Consider the following 19,240-nt stretch of genomic DNA (forward strand, 5'->3'; position numbering starts at 1 on the left):
CATTATCTCATCTTCATGGTGCTATGGGCATTCCTTCAAAGGATTCCGTGGCCCTGTTCCTCTGGCCCACGGCCCTCCCACAATGGTGCATCCAGTGGCCACCATGTCCCCAGGAACTGCAGATTTCAAATGTATCAGGTGGACAAGCAGCAGTTGCATTCCTGCTACCCTCGGAGGAATTTTTTTTAAAAAAACTTTTGTCTTCTTTCTCTACGTGCTACACCCGGACTATTCCCCCAATCCCTTAGATATACTTAAGGTTACCGGTTTTGCTTTCTCTGCTCTGCCTCCACAGTCAGAGGCAGTAATGCTTTCTGAATACTAGTTGCTGGAGGGGAGAAGAGCGCTCTTGTGCTTAGGTCAGGCTTCCTCAAACTCGGCACTCCAGATGTTTTTGGCTCCAACTCCCATGATCCCTAGCTAGCAGGACCAGTGGTCAGGGATGATGGGAATTGTAGTCTCAAAACATCTGGAGGGCCAAGTTTGAGGAAGCCTGGCTTAGGTCCTACTTGCGGGCTTTGCATGTGAGTGGTCGGCCACAGGGTGACTAATGGGCAATTGGCCTGATCCAGCAGGCTCTTCTGTTATTTCCACCTATGTTCCTTTCCCCTTGCTCCCTCTTCCCCCCGGAATGTCCCTCCACCTGACATCTGACATTAAGCAACTCCTTAGCAGGCGTCTCTTCACCCTAGCTTTTCTCTTTTCCCTTCATTCCCTTTCCTCCCTAATAGGTCCATTAGGGAGATCCTTGTCTTGTTCTCTTATATTTGTACAGGACCTTAATAATTTCAGGTACATTGCTGTAGACAGTAAGAGCAGCAGCAGACGTGGTACACAAATAAGACTTCTAGTCAATCTGATTAGGCAACCATTTCATATGTTTCCTTGCACACTTAGAGTAGCAAGGCTGTGTTGTGTTCATGTGTATCTTTTTCTTTACTTAAACTCAAAGCAGATTTAACCCACAGGTGCACTGAACAACAGTGTGGCGTGCGGAAATTTTGTCTCTCTTATTCTGGCTCCATCCATTAATGCCAATAGTGCCATTATGCTGACACCATTATGCCTACAATGATGGCATTACTGGTGTGGTTAATAAAACCTTTATTGATATATTATCCAGAGTCATTGTGTTGGCAAAGAAAACTGCCCCTTTTGGAGCTGAAATTCTGTGGTTAATGACATAACAGTGAAGATTAATTTAGAGTGGGGCCTGGGCTTCTGGTTTTTGGAAAGCCAGGTGTTTTATGCATACATAGATAGATATATGTGTTTGCTCCAAACTGGTGGGGGTGGGGGGAAATGTCAGATAACTTCAGTGGCTCCCACTGTCAGAGGCTTAGCTGGCATTACGAAAGTGGGGAGGGGGGAGGAAAGGGAGGGGGGAATGGCAGGCCCAAGAATCTTATCCCCCTAAAACGAAAGTCTGATGCCAAATTGAAATTCCTGCAGGATTTCTGATAGCAATGAGGGAATTGAGAAGCCCACAATTAAGCATATGGGCATTAAGATAATTGTCAGATCTGTTGGCGGACATGATAGAAGACAGATGGGTACGAATCAGTGCTCTCCGCTGCAGCACCCTGGGAGAGGCAATTTGACGTTTTACCTGCCTGAGCTCCTCTGCCGTATTTGTCACTAAATGTGCTGCACAGCATCTTACTGAGCGTTAAGTGTTTTTGCATATACATACAGAGTATGTACCTATAGCAGTACCCAGGCGCCCTCTAGTGAAACGCTATGGGGAACCTTGGCATTATTCTTAAATGCCCACATCTCTTTCCAGCCTCTCCCCGTACAGTCTCTAGGAGTTGCTGCTTCTTTTCACCCAAACAGGTTCCTATTAAAGCCTCCCTGCCGCTCTTCTGTTACAGGTCGGGGCTCATCGTGAGGATGGTGTTGGCCTCCGCGGCAGCCATCCACTCGTGCCAAATCAGGTCCCAGTCCCACAGCTGCCAGTACAGTCTGCTACATCTCCCGACTTAAACCAGCCTCAAGATCCATACAGAGGTGAGTAAGGGAGCGCCGGACTCGTGAGTGATGCATTTTTGTCCCATAACTGAATCCTGCGCCGTTGTGTTAGCAGACCTGTGTGCAGTCCTGCAGTGTGGTTTTCCACAGTATCTGTAGACCTTAATGTTGCACTGTCATTGCCACTGGACGAATAATGTCCTTTAAAGTTGATGCAACAATTTGTTGGACTTCGTCATTAGTTCAAACATACAAGTCCAACGATAGCAACATAATACTCGCTAGATACAACAGCTAACTAGATTATTGCATGGATAGGAGATGCTTGTTCATTTGTTTCAGTGTAATTGTACCAGGGCTGAAGTTGCTTTACTTTTCTTTTCTATTAATAGTTGTATTTGGCTGTCAAATTTTAAAATCTGGTTTTCTGTGCTTTGCGTAGAATAAAGGTAGGCAGTGTGCTAGCCTTCAAATACTATGGACGAGAATTCCCTGCATCATGGGAATTGTATTCCACAACATCTGGCAGGCAACACCACGTTGGCTATCCCTGGCCTAGGGGCTTCTGCATGAGGCAAATATAATAAACAAACAGTTTGATTTCGTTTGCAGACAGGATATGTAGTTACAGGAACACTCTAATGAGGAGGCCTGTTTACTGGAGAGAATTGGTAGTTCTGTGATGCAGAGAACCCTAAAGTATTACCACATCTGCAAGCTTTCAGATAAATTGCCTTCATGGTCCAGGTGCTTACTGTGCTTTGGGAGTGGGGGGTGGGATCCTGTGACATTGATAAATACCTATGCAGCAGCATTATGGAAGTTGACTGGAGCCAAGGCTATATCCAGACAATCAACGAGAAAAATTGTAGCTCTGTTGTTGAGCACATAGCTTTGCATGAGAAAAGTACCAGGTCCATCTCTGGATAGGGCTGGAAAAGGCCTTTGTCTGAAACTCTAGAGAGCTGTAGCAGACAGAGTGAGCTAGAAGGACCTTGGTATAAGGCAGATTCCTACTAAATGCTGCTCTGCTTTCCTTCTGACCACATCAGCAAGGCCAAGAGCAGGGTCTTGTCCTCTGGGCAACCAAGAACTTCCATACACACTGCCCAGGCTTGCTCCCCAAGATGTCACTTCGGTGCTGCTAACACAGCAGGTTGACTTCACCCCCAGGGGCACACTCCATTGTCTCTTGAGACAGACATCTGCCAACAACAACAATTATTAGAGGGAACACAATGAACCATTACTGCTCGTTATGTACACATAGATTTCTTCCGCCTCAGTTTGGTTGGCTTTGCATGTTTCTGAAGCGCAAGCCTGCAATGAATTTAGGATTAATAAAATAAAAATGAGTGTATACATCATGAGTAACAATGTTTCCATAATACTGTCATGTCTCGGGGGTGGGTGGACTGTAATATGTATCCAGTCTCCAGTGGAGCCTCCTCCTTCCTGTTTATGCAAAACAGCAAATGTTCATATAACTGATTTGAAGCCCAGGGGTCAGAAAACCATATAAATTTATATAATGTTTTAAGGAGAATCCATTATACCTGAACATTATAACAGCATATGTTTATCCTCGGAATCATCAGATGTTGTATTTGGATGAGACCTTAGTGAGCTCAGTATAGGTTTGTAGCAGACGTAAGGGTCAGTGATTGGTGGGCAGGCAAAGCCCTTATGTCGTGCTCAGCTTCATTGCTGGTAAACTGAAAGTGATTACGTCCCATGTTTGGGCTCCTATTCAGCCGAAGCAGGCCAAATAGAAACAGTCTCCTTTCTGGTCCACTCTTGTTATCCCTTTTGCTGAGCTAATTCACCCAGTGGTGGGGACTGCCATGGAGAGTTGCATCACCCCACAGCTAACCACAAGGCCTCATTCTACCACACCATACGCTTGGGCAGGGGAGAAGATGGAGAAAGAGAAACTTTATTTACAGAGGCAAACCTAGGGTGTGTTTTTTTTTTCAAGGAAATGTGAGACCCTAAGGTCCCCCACCCCACCCCCCCCCGCAAATTATTGATTGAAACCACTTGAACATCAGGCTCCGCTATCTTATAAGTTTAAACTGAGCATTATTCATAGCCACTGGTATAAAATAATTTCACAATGCGGATACTCAGGGGTACAAGCATTGCTCATTGTTGAATGTACCTCTTTAAATTAGAAAGGGGAAGCCAGATCATCAACCGGGGGACTGGAAAATTATCCCAGTGGGGATTGCAAAAAAATATTCTAGTATATCTGAATACACACATTAAAGAAAACAGGATGGGAACATGAATGGGGAACTGAATTTGGAAGACTAAGGAGAAAAATCAGAACATGGGGGGGCATTACTCAAGCTAGGTGGCACCTAAATTTGAGGGGGGAATCAGGAGCAGTACAGAGATGAATCATCTAGTCAGGATTATAAAATATGAGGAGCAGTCAGTTTTAAGGGGCTCCGCAAAAAATTAAAAGATTTGTTAGACACCCATTTGGGGTCCATAGCCAATGAAATGATGAAGGACAGCATCATGACTTATACAGACACAAATAAGATGGCATTGGCAGAATTTATGGTACATGAATAGGAGATTGGGACAAAAACAGAGTCTCTGTTTCTTTCTTGGAGTGGGATACCATCAATCCAGAAGATATTCAATGAAACTCTTAATCTCAGAGTTGTGGGTTTGATCTCCACATTGGGCAAAAGTTTCCTGCATTGCAGGGGATTGGACTTGGTGACTTGCCTAGTGAGTACCTTGTGTATTAAGGAATAGTCTTTCTTATCAACAACTCCCCCCCCCCCCGGTTAATCTATTACCCTGTGTTATCTGGTCTTGTCAATAGCTGGCCTTTCTCCAACCCCCAGCCTCCCCCAACAAACTTACTTCCGTGCAGTAGAGAAGGACTGCTTGCAGCCAAATAAATTAAGAATACCCCTTCAGAGAAATTAGATAGTCCTAAATTTATTCTCCTTCAGAAAATGCTGTTGAGAGATCTTCTTGTTGTCTCGTCACCTAGTATCTTTGCTTGCCCTTGATTGTAAATATGTGTGCGCTTGATCACAATTATGGTTTCTAAAGCGCTTAAATCTGGTGATCCGTAGGCATTGAAATTGTTAACGCTTCCCAAGCAGATCAGAATAGACCGGAGCCACGAAATCAGAGCTGGGGAACCAGTTTTAACCACTATTTCCTTAAAACCCCCCTTTGTGAAAAGAAATTCTGCAGTTAAGGAAAGACAGTACATCAGTAGCTGCACTTCTGATTAACGTGCATACAAATTCCTTAATACCTTTGCTTAAGTTATATTACCAGGAAATGTGTATCTGCTTGTTTGTCCCACCTAGGCATTCCAACTGGCCTTCAAGGACAAAGCGTATCTTCAGGGAGCTCCGAAATCAAATCTGATGACGAGGGAGACGAAAACCTTCAGGACGCAAAATCTTCTGAGGACAAGAAGTTAGACGACGACAAGAAGGATATCAAATCAATTACTAGGTCAAGATCTAGGTAACAGTATATAATAGTGTCGCTTCATTTAATTCCTTTATTGGATTTTGATGAAGTGAACGGGACAAGGAGAAACTCTGGAGTTTCTTCTTGTCAGACAAAAGGTAACAGGAAGCCGATGGCCCTTTTTGGTAGTACTTGGAGTATCTGTTCGGATGCGTGTACACTGGAAGGGCCGGAAGTTTCGTCTAGGCCATGGAATTGGACAAAAGAAACAAAATTTACATTTAGAGAGAGAGGGGTATGTGTGTGTGCTATTGTAAGTAATCAAATTCAGAGATAACTTGCTTGAAAACGAATATGTCTTAAAACAGATGCCATTTGTATAACATTTTATACCCAGCGGAATACTTGTTTTCCTTCTGCCTTTTTATGTGCATAACTATGAACGGATATATATATATCAGTGTAGTAGCTTCATTGGGATAAACAAAGCTAAGCCTGTTTGTACCATCTGAGACCCTTTGTTGAGCTTTTTGCATGGCGCTGAGTGGTTTCATCACATCTTGATCCCGAGAATGGCCTGGTCCTCACACAGACCAGCATTTCTCGCTCACAAAGCATCAGTGGCCCTTAACTTGCATGATTTTGCATGGATCGCCACCGGCCCTCAATCTGTTCTTCATGTTCCGCACAAGAAATTGTTGCAGAGCGTTAGTCCTCCGCTTTTATCATCAAGACTTTTTCACTGACATAATCAAGAGGCAGGTGAGCAAGCTGGTCGGCCCTTGTCTTCTGCCCTTGCAAATGTGGGAGAATATGGAGTTTGGAGTCAAAAATAAATAGAATGTAGAAACTTACGGTTTTAAAAACGAAACAAAAACTTAGGCTCAGTGTAAAGGAGAGTTACAACTGATAGGAAATCCAGACTGCTGGCAGACGAGAAAGAATGAGATCAAGGTAGAGAAGTCATCAGTCATTGGCACTGGACAGGAAGTATGATACGGTATTTCATAAAAATAAAGGCTGGAAGCAAAGAGTGTATGGATTAGATGCATACCCACATTTAGCCAGCAGACTCAATGCTGTTTCAGCATTTCCCATGACTTCTCTGCCCCTTCCATTCCTTCAGTGACTGGAAGAATTGCCTGGCCAGTCAGAGCCAATGATACAGGTGTGATGTAACTTGCTTGCTAGTGAAATAGCCTTGACAGGCTCCCTTCAGCCTGGGTACTGCCTTCAGCAACGTGAACACCTGAGTCATCATCAGATCAAGATGACAACCCATAAGGAAAACTCAACTGGCTTTAGCATGGTGTGCTTATGTGCAAGGAATGACGTAGCTCACATACAACCAGAGACACGAGAAGGATTTAAGATTATTCTGCTTAGGGTTGTGGAGAACATATACAACCAGGAGAACTAGCTAATCTCCTACAGAAGCAACTTTTTTGATTTATTAAATTTTTCACTCCCTTCATTCAAAGATCTCAGGGCAGTTCACAAGATAAAAACACAGGATAAGAAGGACAAAATAAATGCAGTAGTTAAAACCCCTCTCAGACAAACAAATTTAAGGGGCCATAGAATACCAACCAGCTCAAGGCCTGGTTGAAAAGGAACTTTTTCCCCCTGTCACCTAAAGATGTATAATGAAGGCGCCAGATGAACCTCCCTGGGGAGGGAATTCCACAGATGCTGCAAAAAAGGCCCATTCTTGTGTTGCCACCCTCCAGACATCTCATGGGGGAGACACAAAGAAGGGTCTTAGATGATGACTGCAGAGTCCAGGTCAATAGGCAACCTAAGGCCCTTGGCTCCATAACCAACCTGCCAAGGCCCCTCACACACTCGACTCATGCCCACCATGGGGTGCGTGTGGTTCAGTGCTTATGTAGCTGAACAAGTCTCCACACAGGTCAGTTGCTCCAGGGGTGAGGATCATAAACAGCATTGTGGAAGAAAATGCCCCCTTCCGGGGCTTTCGAAAATCACCAAATTTTTTCACCCTCATAGACCACCCTTAAAACTATTTTAATAATCCTAATGGAGAAATCTACAGCTGCACTCTCTTAATAAAGCAACATAATTGCAATATGCTCATGCTGCATAGATTGTGCAGAGCAGAAAATTCACTCCTATACATGAAACAGTCTCCCCTGTGAGTGTCATTTCTGATTGCCACCAGAATGACAAATGTGGCAGAGGAAGAAGCGGAGAACCATTCAGTTATCACCACCACCATTTCGACAACAACTGCTGCTGCTGCTGCTGCAATTTATATTCCTCAGTATAGATTATAGAATGAAACTCCATAATGCAGCCGTCCTAGCCAAGTACAGAGTTAACTCGGCATCTGTCTTCCTCAGAGTGGCACCTTATTTAAATCACAAAGCATTTCTTTGAGGGATGTCAAGACAGGTTCCTGACTTTTTTCATTATAGGCAACACAGGTCAGCTGCAGACTAGATCAACTTTTCAGCAATAACCCATAATAAACCTACACAGAAAATAAGCCTTAAAGGACCAATATGTGTTGAGCACAGAAAGCCCAGCCAAAAGCATAAACTATAACAAAGGACAAAGGGTTATCTTAATTTTGGTTTAACACAGCATAATCTACATATTGTTTTCTTGAATGTAGCTGATGCCACAATGCAGGGTTTTTTTTTTTAAATGCAGATGTATGTTTCTTATCTTTTTGCCCTCACTGAGCATGGGAATTTGTCCTGGACAAGCCACTTTGGCCAATATTCAGCTACTGTGTTTTGTCAGTGAAAGGATTTCTGCTTCCACGATGGACTTCCCTCCCCTGCTGTGGGGGAATCCCTGGAAAAGGTTTGGGGGATTTTGCACAAGCACAAATCCTTGCACTGATGGAACATTCACTCAGCGCTGCTTTGGGTGCAACCCACAGAAATTAATTTCATTGCAGTGGGGCTTTTGGCTTGTGCAAGAGAAACTCTCAGTGAATTGCACGCAATCCAAGAAACTTGATTCTCAGATCTTAAAAAGAAGTATTTGTATGTGTGGACTCTGGAGTTTAAACAAGTGTGATATATTTATTTAGCTTTATTTAAAAGTATTTTTGATCCTCTTAATGTTTCCAAAATCTCTATGCTGTGCAGAGTCTAAAAACCAAATCAGTGTACCATTAAAGCATTAACCTTTCGTGTCACTTTTAGCCTTCTGCATTACCATCACAGGTGAAGTTACAACTTTACAGGCTAAACAGTGTGCCCCAAAACTGCTGCATTCCTGCATCCCCTCCTAGCAAAGATCATTCTGTGACTTGAGCATAGTGTGAACTCTTGTAGAACACCTGCATTTTCTACACCATTAGAAAATACTGTGTTCTGTTTGCCTCCCAGCAATAACGATGATGAAGATCTTACACCGGAGCAAAAGGCGGAGCGTGAGAAAGAGAGGAGAATGGCCAACAACGCCCGTGAGCGCCTCCGCGTCCGAGACATCAATGAGGCTTTCAAGGAGCTGGGCCGGATGGTGCAGCTTCACCTGAAGAGCGACAAGCCCCAGACCAAACTTCTGATCTTGCATCAAGCTGTAGCTGTGATCCTCAGCTTAGAGCAGCAAGTCAGAGGTCAGTTAGATGCCTGGCCAACATGTCCCTGTTTTAATTGTAGAAGTTTTAATTGAAACCACTGCTAAAAAGCAGCTTTATCCCTCTGCTTTAGCAGCAGTTTCAATGCAATCCGCTTCATGCTATAATAATAATAGTAATTTTCTTATTTAAATGCTGCCCATCTGACTGGGTTGCTCCAGCCACTCTGGGTGGCTCCCAACAGAATATTTTAAACACAGTAAAACATCAAAAACTTCTAAAAGTCAGATACTTGTTTATTTCCTTGACAACTAATGGGGAGTGCATTCCACAGGGCGGGTACCACCACCAAGAAAGCCCTCTGCCTGGTTCCATGTAACCTCACTTCTTGCAGTGAGGGAACCACCAGAAGGCCCTTGGAGCTGGACTTCAGTGTCCGGGCAGAACAATGGGGGTGGAGATGCTTCTTCAGGTATCCTGGGCCGAGGCCATTTAGGGCTTTAAAGGTCAGCTCCAACACTTTGAATTGTGCTTGGAAATGTACTGAGAGCTTTTGGAACAAGGCGCATTATTATCAGCTGATGGGCAATCGGGGTGCTCCTTGCTCCATCATAAGAAAAATCCAGACCTCACTTTAAGCTCCTGGTTTTTCCTTTGTAGACACGCAGTTACTTTCCCCATACCTGACATCACACTTGATGTCAGATGTGGGGCAGACAGGTGTGGTTTGTGAGGAATGGCTTTGTGGGCTAAATTTGGGCCCTTTCTTGGGGTGCACTTGAACTGTGGGGCTGGAGGTGCCACACCTGTGTCCTCAGGGATCTGGTACTGAATGTGCAGGTAATTCTGTGTCCTAGATGCTTACATGCTCAGATTATCAAGGATTTCGGACAGAGCAGGGAAAGGCAGGCTTTAAATATAAAATAGCCACAGATGCAAAATTCAGAGCTATAGAAATGTGTGCCCTTTGTTATTCTAATGGAGATTCATGAGACACCGAGAATGAAAAGGAGGGGAAGGTGTTGCTGTGGGATTATGAAGTAAGCTGGTACCATGTTCAAATGCTAACATGCTTAATGCCCGTTTGCTTTGGTTCTGCAGAAAGGAATCTGAATCCTAAAGCAGCATGTCTGAAAAGAAGGGAAGAAGAGAAAGTATCTTCGGACCCCCCTCCCCTTTCTTTGGCAGGACCCCACCCTGGGATGGGAGACACATCTAATCATATGGGACAGATGTAAAAAACAAAAAAGGCAAGTTTGTTTATTGCAGCCTACCCTCAACTAGCTCAGTACCAGGATAGCTGAAAGGCTTACCTTCTTCCAGACAGGCAGACAGGTGACTGCAATCTGCTGGGGAGCCCCTGCTGGCCATCCGACAACGTACATCTGCCTGTAGTGCAAAGAAGGGCCTTAACGGTAGTAGCTCCTGCCCTGTAGAATGACCTCCTGGTTGAGATCAGGCAGGCGATAGCCTTGGACGGCTTCCATCGGAAGTCAGAAACACATCCAAGCATAGGCATCCATGTTCCCAAACATTCACTTGGTTCCTGCTATTGGCCCCGTAATATATATATTTTTCCCACTTTGATTTTATTGATTAAAATGTTTCCATACAGCACACTTGGTTTTATTACTTGAACCACTTTTTTTAGTTCTTCACACACATTAATCTCTCTGCAACTCGGTAGGTATTTAATGCTACCTGAGCTGCGCCATTACACTGTTCCCCTAGAATAAAAACGCAAGATGCGTATTTGGAGATTTTGATAGGTGGCAGCTTCTAGCAATATGCTACGGGCAAATAGAGTAGCATGAATAACTTCCTTTGGTGCTGGTATCTTACCTAACAGAGTTAAAGGGGCTTTCCTCCTTATGCGTTGCCATTTCTAGGTAAGCTCACCCAGCTCAGGAGTGTTGGTTAGTCTTTAATCTACTTATGGCCTGCCATGGGCCTCACATTACTGTGGCCTGGTGGCAGCAAACTCCACCACACACCTTCTGCAGCTTTATGTGGGTGAGCCAGGCAAACCCAAACTGGAGGCTCTGTTTTTGCCCCCTACCCCCTCTAGCCTTGCCTCCTTGAAGGGCAGGTCTGAGGAAGTCTCCCTTCTTAAAAGATGGCTCCAGGTGGTCAATTTTTGTTTATCGCCTCTTAAACCAGCACTGCACCTGTCAACTTGTCCTGTGCATCTTTGGCATGTGGGTTAGATAGAAAAGCAGTCACATGACCAGCTTAAGCCAGCAGGGTAAAGAAAATTCTACCCAAGGCCATCAACCAGTCAACCCCAGCCTTATGCTGGATGTACAGGCAGGTGCCAAGCTGAAGGGTGAAAGCAGAGCCACCAGGAAAGGAGGTGGTCTTTGAGCTGTGCTACTCTGCCTCTGCAGCTGGCCTCCTTTCCTTGCCTCAGAGTTACTGGGATGGGGGCAGATTTTTCTTGGATCTTAGAGAGCGAGGCCACCATCATTCGAGTGCGCCATTTTTCCATATCTCTAAAATGGGAATAAAAAATTCTACATCCCAATAATATGGTAAGGTTTATTGAGAAATGGCTTGTAAAGCATGTTAAGATGCACTTTAAAAAATGTATATTGTATGGAAAATTAAGAATAAGAGCAAGAATTGACCTAAATATTTTTCACTTCTTTTGCAGGTCCAAGTTGCCACATTTTCTTTACGTAAACCAGAGACCACTTCCTTAACAGCTGTATTATCTTAAACCCACATAAACACTTAACCCCCTTTTTTGTAATATAATAAGACAAGTCTGAGTAGTTACGAATCACAGACGCAAGAGATTTCAGCATTCCCGATTTCGAAACAAACACAAAAAGAAAAGTGCAACTTGAGGGACGTCTTTTTTCAACATATCATTCAGAATGTTTCAAGCAGTATGTTAGGAGCTGTAAATGCACAGCCAAGAGACTGAATTGGCAATCTTCTCCACACTGTGGGACAATGCATTTGTGCCTAAACTTCTTTTGGAAAAAAAAATATAATTAATTTGTAAGTCTGAAAAAAAATATTTAATTTAAAAATTGTAAACTTGCAATAATGAAAAGTGTACTTCTGAAGAAAAAAAAATGAACGTTTTCATTGGTGTACTAGTCAGCTAGTGTTTATACTTACTGGATATTAAAAAGGGAAGCTTTTGCTACCCACATATTTACAAAACCAGCAAACGACCTAATGAAAACTGAAGTGATGACATTAGCCATTCCTTAGGGTAGGAGGAACAGATGGATCTTATAGACCTATGACACACACACACACATATATAAATATATATATATATAAATATATATTAAAATTAGTGAATATGGTAAGCTTTTGTTCATTTGTTTCAAACTTTTTTGCTCCTGTAAAAAAAAAAAAGTACTGATTAACTTTTTTAAAAAAAGATTTTACTGTAAATAATGATTTTTGATTTTTGAATTTTTTTTTTGTCTTATTTCTCTCCCACTCCCCCATTTTGGGTCCCCACCCCCTTTTGTTGTAGCCTGTAGTGCCAACTCTGTTGCTGGAGGGGGCAGTTCAGGACGAAACGCTAGCCCTGATGTTACTTATCATTCGTAAAATAAGTAGAGAGTTGTTCCTTCAGTCTTTTGGGGAGAATACAGGACTTGGCAAGTCGCATCACATGCGGCTGAACTGCAAGGCAGCATTTGCGGAGGCTTGGTCCAAACAGTTGTGGGCTGATTTCGTTTTCGTTTTTTGTCCGAATTGTAGATGTTGCTCTCTCTCCCTCTCTTTTTCTCTCTCTCTCATTAGACACTATTTCTGGAATTTTCAGAGGTACAAGGTTAGAATGCCACAATGTTACCACTGTGCCTTCCAATGTTTATATCATCGAAAACATAACATAAATCAAAGGTGGCTGTGATTTTAACGAACCAGTAGAAGTGTTAACCTAATGTGTGTAGCCTGAATACAATTTTGCAGCGAGGCGTTTCAGAATACATGGTCAGATTTGGGCGGGGGGGGAGGGGATTACAAAGGGGGGGTGTTGCTAGTTGTATGAAAGATTTTTGTGGGGTTTTTTTAAGGGGAAAAACACACACCATTTTTTTTAAAGGAAAAGAAGTGGATTAATGAAAGGTAGACCATTAGCTGCCTCCTCCTTCATTTATGAAAATAATGCCAATATCCACTTGTAATGCAGCATTTAGAACAAGCCTTACCCGTTCTAAAGCAACAAGTTGCACTTTGTTGAGGAGGGGGAAGTAGAGCAGTATTTCTCTGGCCAGTATGAACCAAGTTTTACTTAACATATAAATATATATATATAATTGTAGCATAGATCAAACCTATGGCACAGCAACTGATCCAACAACTAGCTTTGGGCACAGCAGAGACTAGTATCCATAGCGAATCTTCAAAAGATTGACTTTGGTATACGGTATAGAACAATTAACAAATAGTGCTCCCAAATTGTCTTCGTCGGCATCCTTTTGTCTCCTGTTCCAGCTTCCATTTATTTTTATTTTTTAAATAGCCACACAAACTTGGCATGTATTTTTTAAATGAAATCTCCCTGTTCAAGTAGATTTTCCACCTATCAGCACTGAGTAAACGCCATAAGTCCATTGAAAACGGTCTAGACGTTCCATCTGTTCTCCTGTTTTGCCAGTTACATAGTAATGGGGGGAAAATACATTTGTAAATTTTATGCAACAAAATGGCAAACGTATCATTATTTTGAAATTGTGTATGTAAAAGTTATATTTTTACATGTAGACTCTTGTTATTATGTGTTTTAATACATTGTATCAGTTTTTTGTGTTTTTTTAAAAAAACTGTGTGGTTGAAACAAAATCTCATGGAGTAGTGAGATACGAGAATCTGAATTTTATGTTTCTGAAAAACATAAAGAACAAATATGATAGTTTACCATGTGAACCACCTTCTACATATCCATAAACATTTTGATTAGCTGTGTGTGTGCGTGTGCGTGTGTTGAAAATTGTAAATATGTTCAGTAGCAGTAAAACTTTAAATGCTTTTATTTGTCAGTAAGTTTCTCAAATGTGGAGGTGGATTGAAACCATCTTAACAGAGCAAAGACCATATTAGTTTAGCTCAGAACGTTTCAGTACAAATGCCATACTTTTAATAGCATTTATGCAGGTGAATGGGTAATCCTAATTCTTCTAAGTACTAGTATTCTGGACAGACTGAAGGATTCCTTTAAAGGATGTTAAAATTGCTTGACATTAAAAGTTTTTTTTATATGAAAACGAACAGTTTGAGGGGGGATTTTTGTTATAAACCATCTCCACGGACAGTTTTTCCATTTACTTACTTCAAGACCACTGAGTGTTGCCCACCTAAATTAAAAGATAACTGCAGTCTGAAATGAGGCTGTCGAGGGGCAGGATGGGAGAATGAATATAAAACCCTTTTCTCCATTTAATTATGCCTTCCAAACAGAATACCAGTAAATAACCATGATGATGATGATAATAATAATAATAATAATAATAATAATAATAATAATAATAATAATATCACCTAGCAGTTATGTCACACCTTAAACATGCAGAGTCAAGATCATTTTATTCTGTCAAAATCACAACCCAAGTGATAGGAGGATGTTTTTTTTTATTTTGGAAAAAATCACCTTTCTTTCAATGTGCACTTATGCACAGAGCATGCTTCTAAACTGTTGATGATCTACATAGAACCAGGAAAAAGGTTAGTGATGTATCAAATGGTAATCTTATCCGTATGGCTTTTGAGATGGTTTCCTGTTCCATAATGGAATTTAAACTTGAAAATTATTCAGCCACACTGTCCTTTGTCTCACACACCCAACCTCCCCCCATTTGGGTTTTCTTATTTTTTTGCTGCGTGCATGCATTAATTTAGGCTCTGGCCATAAGAGACAAGACACCACAAACCTCTGCTCCTGTCTTTTCAAACAGGTGTCCTCAGAGGAAGCTGTCACTTGATAGTAGACCTGGTGGTGGCTTGGCTTTTAACCATTCAAGGAGGGCTATGTGTTGTAACCAACAGTACTCAAAAACCCATCAGATATTTTAGTGGGTGATCCACCTCCACATTCAAGTAATTTATGAATATGCTGGTTAGGGAAATCTGTTCATCTAGAACTTCTTTTTCCTTTCTCCTTTTCACATTTGTCTTTCGTGTAGCTGCAAGGAACACTAATGTGTATGCAGACAACTTGTCAGTTCAACCAGTGATGCAACTTGTACCGATGCAGTCTTCCGATTTGTTTCGTTTGTTAATTTCCTTTGGCGGGTGGGTGGGAGGTTGGGGGGGGCGTGGGTGGAACGGGGTGGAATTTGCAAATTTCATCTTTCTATTCTGATAGGCACGCTTCAATCTGTGCCGGGGGGAGGGGGGAGGGGGAGAGCGAACAATACAGTACATTGCCAGGAATGAAGAGAATTCATCAGGGGAGAAGAAAAAGCACAAATAAATCAACTTGGCCCACTGACTCACTTGAAGTGGGGTAGGGCGGAGGGATCTTAAAGATGGAATAAGATGAATTCCAGCACAATGGGGCACCAAGACCTTTTCAGCTTGTTTTGTTTTGTTTCTCTTTCTTTCTTTTTTTTCTTCCAAAACAACATATTCTTTCTCTTGGGACTTGAAATTGACTCACCTTTGTGCAGTGCTGGTTTGAGCATACTCATTTCAAGTATTATAGACTTATGTAATGGTGAAAATATATGACCTGTGGCCTTTTTCATTCTTGTTACTTGTGATGCAACTAAGTGAAGATAAGAGAAAAAAAAAAGCAGAGATTTACCATGTATCAGTGCCTGGCTTTTTGTTACAAAGCTTCGTTTGTCTAGTGACCTTTTTGCTATAAAATAGAACTGTAGTACACCCTAGTAGGATAAAAGAAAAACCCTAAATTTAAAAAATAAAAAATATATTTGGCTTATTTTTCACAGGAGCAATCCTTTTATACCATGAATATTGCAAGGGGCGGGGGAGGGGAATCGTCAGATTCTGAATATTTCTTCTTTATAGATTTTCTGAATCATTCTGAGTAAAAGTTTGTTACTTTATTTTACTATTTAAAAGATGTTATTTTACCATGTGTTACTAAGATGAAATTGTATGGTAGCTTCTTTTTCTTTTTCTTTTTTAGTTGTAGGTCGCGGGGGGGGGAGGAATTTTTTTTGCGACCGAACCTGTAGTAGCTGCAACAGTTCAAAAAGGAAAAGGGGGGGAGGTGAAAATTACAAAAGGGACAAAAAAAAGGAAGGAAAAAAAAAGTTAATACAGTTACACTTTGTTTTCAACGTGTGGCTGAGTGCCTCAATTTCCCCTCCATGTTTTTGGTGTACTTTCTGATTTGTAGAAGTGTCCAAACAGGTTGTGTGCTGGAGTTCCTTCGAGAAGAGAGAGAAAAAAAAGCAAACAAACACAGCTTGCCGTAGGCCATTACCTGTTTCCCATCTGTAGTTATCCGATGCCGTCATGTACATGACCGTTCTGTAGCAATAAATGTGCCATTTTTATAAACTGCTTCTGACACTTTCGTTTCATTTCATTTTGCATTGTCCCATTTCTGTAGGTGTCACAGGAAGTGCTGCTTTTGGCTGACCTGGTTAGGTGGCGTTTTCGTCCCAGACACAACCCTCAAAATGCAAATGGGGTTTAAAGGTGCCCTTGGTGTGTTCGGAACTGCCACATTCCAGATGATGTGTAAAAACTGAAGCTCTGGCCATCTGAGTTTCTTCTCAGAACACAAAAGAGTTCTTCTAGAGGCCTCCATGCTCTTCATGTGCTGACTTGGGTAGCTGATAAAAGAATCTGCTTTCTGGACATAACTCTAGCAGAAGCACATGTACTTCACGTCTTGGCCTAAACCTTTCTGTAATATGGCTATGCATTGTAATATAGTTGTTTTAAAAAGGGGTGGGGTTGGGGAGAGGACTGGCTCACGGTTGGCTTGAATCCCAATTGGTGGAGAAAGTTGTTTGTAAGTTTTAACTCCTTTGTAAAGTTCTTTCATATCTTTTGGAATGGAAGGTGCTATATAAAATGTAAAATCGCTTTCATGATCATCGGTATATAGCTACTCTGTAAATATAGCACCTGTATTTCACTTGGGAAAAAAACTGTTATGTACATAATGAGAGGATATAATGCACCTTTGGACAATGGGGAAAATGTCAAGAAGGTGCTGACATGTATGCAAAAAAAATAAAATAAACTGAACTATGTGATGAACTAGCCCTAGGGAGGGGGGAAGGTACCATCTGTCCAATTCAAAGCTAAGGACTAGAAGAAAAATCAATGGGCATAGTGCTTCTGTTGATCCAGATCTTCATGTAGCTTTCATATATTGATGAGATTATTTCCATGTCTCCAGGCAGAAGCATTTCTTCCCTCCGACTGCAGTCTGAGCTGTACTAAAAAGCCAAAAGGGATGGTCACCTTTATTTTTACCTTCCCCCCCAATGAAACGTGTGTTGAAGTTGTAAATTATAAATGCTAACGTTGTATTTAACATCTTGTTAATGGGTGGGAAAGAAAGTAATAAATTCTGGTTGGCCCTGTTGCATTTTATCAGTCCAGAAGGTTTTCTCAATCTCTTAGTATCACAAGAAAGGACCGTTAAAACAAAATTCAGAAGCCCATGTTACATACGGTACACTATTAGGAGATGTATTTGTCAGACGGATCCTTCTTGGGGAAAGTGGAAATCTGGTCCTATGCAAATAATATTCAGTTGCTGCCAACACTGATGTCTATGTTCCACCTCCACTGCCTGAGATTGTCATGCTTCTGAATGCCAGTTGCTGGAAACCTGAAGAAGGGAGAGTGCTGTTGCATTCAGGTCCTGCTTCTGGACTTCCCACAGACATCTGGTTGGACATTGTGAGAACAGGATGCTGGGCCAGATTGGCCACTGGTCTCTTTATGTTCTTTTGAAAGTCACCCTCTGAATATGGGGACATTGTGGCTTCAATTCATCTCATGGGGCTCTTTCAGACAGAAGGTTTAGTATAGAATTGCCACAGTTTGTTTACTTACTTTTTACAGATGGTCCGCATGATAGCATTAGGAAATCAAATGACTCCTTTGTTTTTTCTTTTGCTCTTCCACCTTTTCTGAGAGTAGAGAAAGTCCAGCTTTTCTAAGAAAGATGGAAGAGGTGCAGAATCTCTTAGTTATTCAAACAGATTTATAAACCACTTATTCAAAGAGCTAAGTGGTGCACATAATATTGTAGATAAAACAGGCGAAATCCACAAAACCATTAAGAAACAAACATGCACAAAATTATCCGCAAAACATTGCAATCAGTAAAAATCAGAATATAGGTTTTCTGATAGGGTAGGCTTGCTGTAAAAAGTTCCCAGTAGGCATCTGGAGCAAGATATTGAGGGCATCTGGCTAATGTAGGGAATTCTGAAGAACAGGTCTAGATGATCCTGTTGCTACTCTTCCATCTTCTATAAGAGGTGGGGCTTAAGCATGGGCAGTAACAGTTTGGCAGTTAAGCCCCATTTCACCTTGATAAGACCCCCTGAGGAAAGGGGCAAAGCAATACCAAGTGAGGGCATCAGTGGCTCAGTCCTTAAGCAGCAGAGGTAAACGACAGATTAGGGTGGTTGGATGAAATTGGTTGTCCACTGACGGTTCCTCCCCTGGTTTCATTATGGAGTACAGTGGTGCCCCGCAAGATGAATGCCTCGCAAGACGGAAAACCCGCTAGACGAAAGGGTTTTCCGTTTTGGAGGCGCTTCGCAAAACGAATTTCCCTATGGGCTTGCTTCGCAAGACGAAAATGTCTTGCGAGTTCCTGCGGGGGTTTTTCCCTCCCCCCCCCTTTCCTAAGCCCTAAGCCGCTTATCAGCTGATCCGCTAAAAGCTGCTAAACCGCTAATAGTGCTAATCCGCTAAGCTGTCAATGGGCTTGCTTCGCAAGATGAAAAAACCGCTATACGAAGAGCCTCACGGAACGGATTAATTTCGTCTTGCGAGGCACCACTGTACAACTAAATTTGCCTGACTGACTCTAAAGATGCCAAGGAGGAGATGCAACCACCTTTTTCCAAACTGACCCAGAGCTGTATCTCTCCCCCTACCGTTATTAACTCCCTTCCACAGCAGAGCAGGAAATGTCCAAGGTCGGCTCACTCGGTTGGCTGCAGCCTGGGCAACAGCCTTCGGGTACCAGCATCACCGCCTGCTTACCAACAGGGAATGACAAGGTCAGCGCTTCATGGACACACCGGAAAAGTCAGTCCTGTGTTCCTTACAGTGCACACA

The 19,240-nt window shown here is 42.2% G+C and overlaps 1 protein-coding gene and 1 long non-coding RNA gene across 20 annotated transcripts in view; one reads left to right on the top strand and one right to left on the bottom strand.

Annotated features, from left to right (window-relative positions):
• Positions 1-17,522, top strand: part of TCF4 (transcription factor 4) — a 343,442-nt gene extending 325,920 nt beyond the window's left edge. For 13 of the 19 annotated variants that reach the window (XM_081881482.1, XM_081881470.1, XM_081881480.1 and 10 more), the window contains 5 exons: positions 1,875-2,010; positions 5,316-5,478; positions 8,790-9,019; positions 10,082-10,229; positions 11,632-16,480. In XM_081881482.1, coding sequence (XP_081737608.1) covers positions 1,875-2,010; positions 5,316-5,478; positions 8,790-9,019; positions 10,082-10,218 — 666 coding nt within the window. In that variant the 3' untranslated portion in view covers positions 10,219-10,229; positions 11,632-16,480. Of the gene's footprint in view, positions 1-1,874; positions 2,011-5,315; positions 5,479-8,789; positions 9,020-10,081; positions 10,235-11,631; positions 16,481-16,532 lie in introns of those variants that run through there. The other 6 variants (XM_081881479.1, XM_081881478.1, XM_081881475.1 and 3 more) reach the window with 3 other exon arrangements.
• LOC309352900 lies at positions 7,050-8,783 on the bottom strand. Its single transcript, XR_014161460.1, has 2 exons — positions 7,175-8,783; positions 7,050-7,116 (listed from the first exon to the last, which is right to left on the bottom strand). It is a non-coding gene; the product is annotated as an uncharacterized lncRNA (long non-coding RNA).
• Positions 17,523-19,240: the final 1,718 nt, after the last annotated feature.

This window comes from Podarcis erhardii, assembly GCF_964252035.2.
Source record: "Podarcis erhardii genome assembly, chromosome: 11".
NCBI lineage: Eukaryota > Metazoa > Chordata > Lepidosauria > Squamata > Lacertidae > Podarcis > Podarcis erhardii.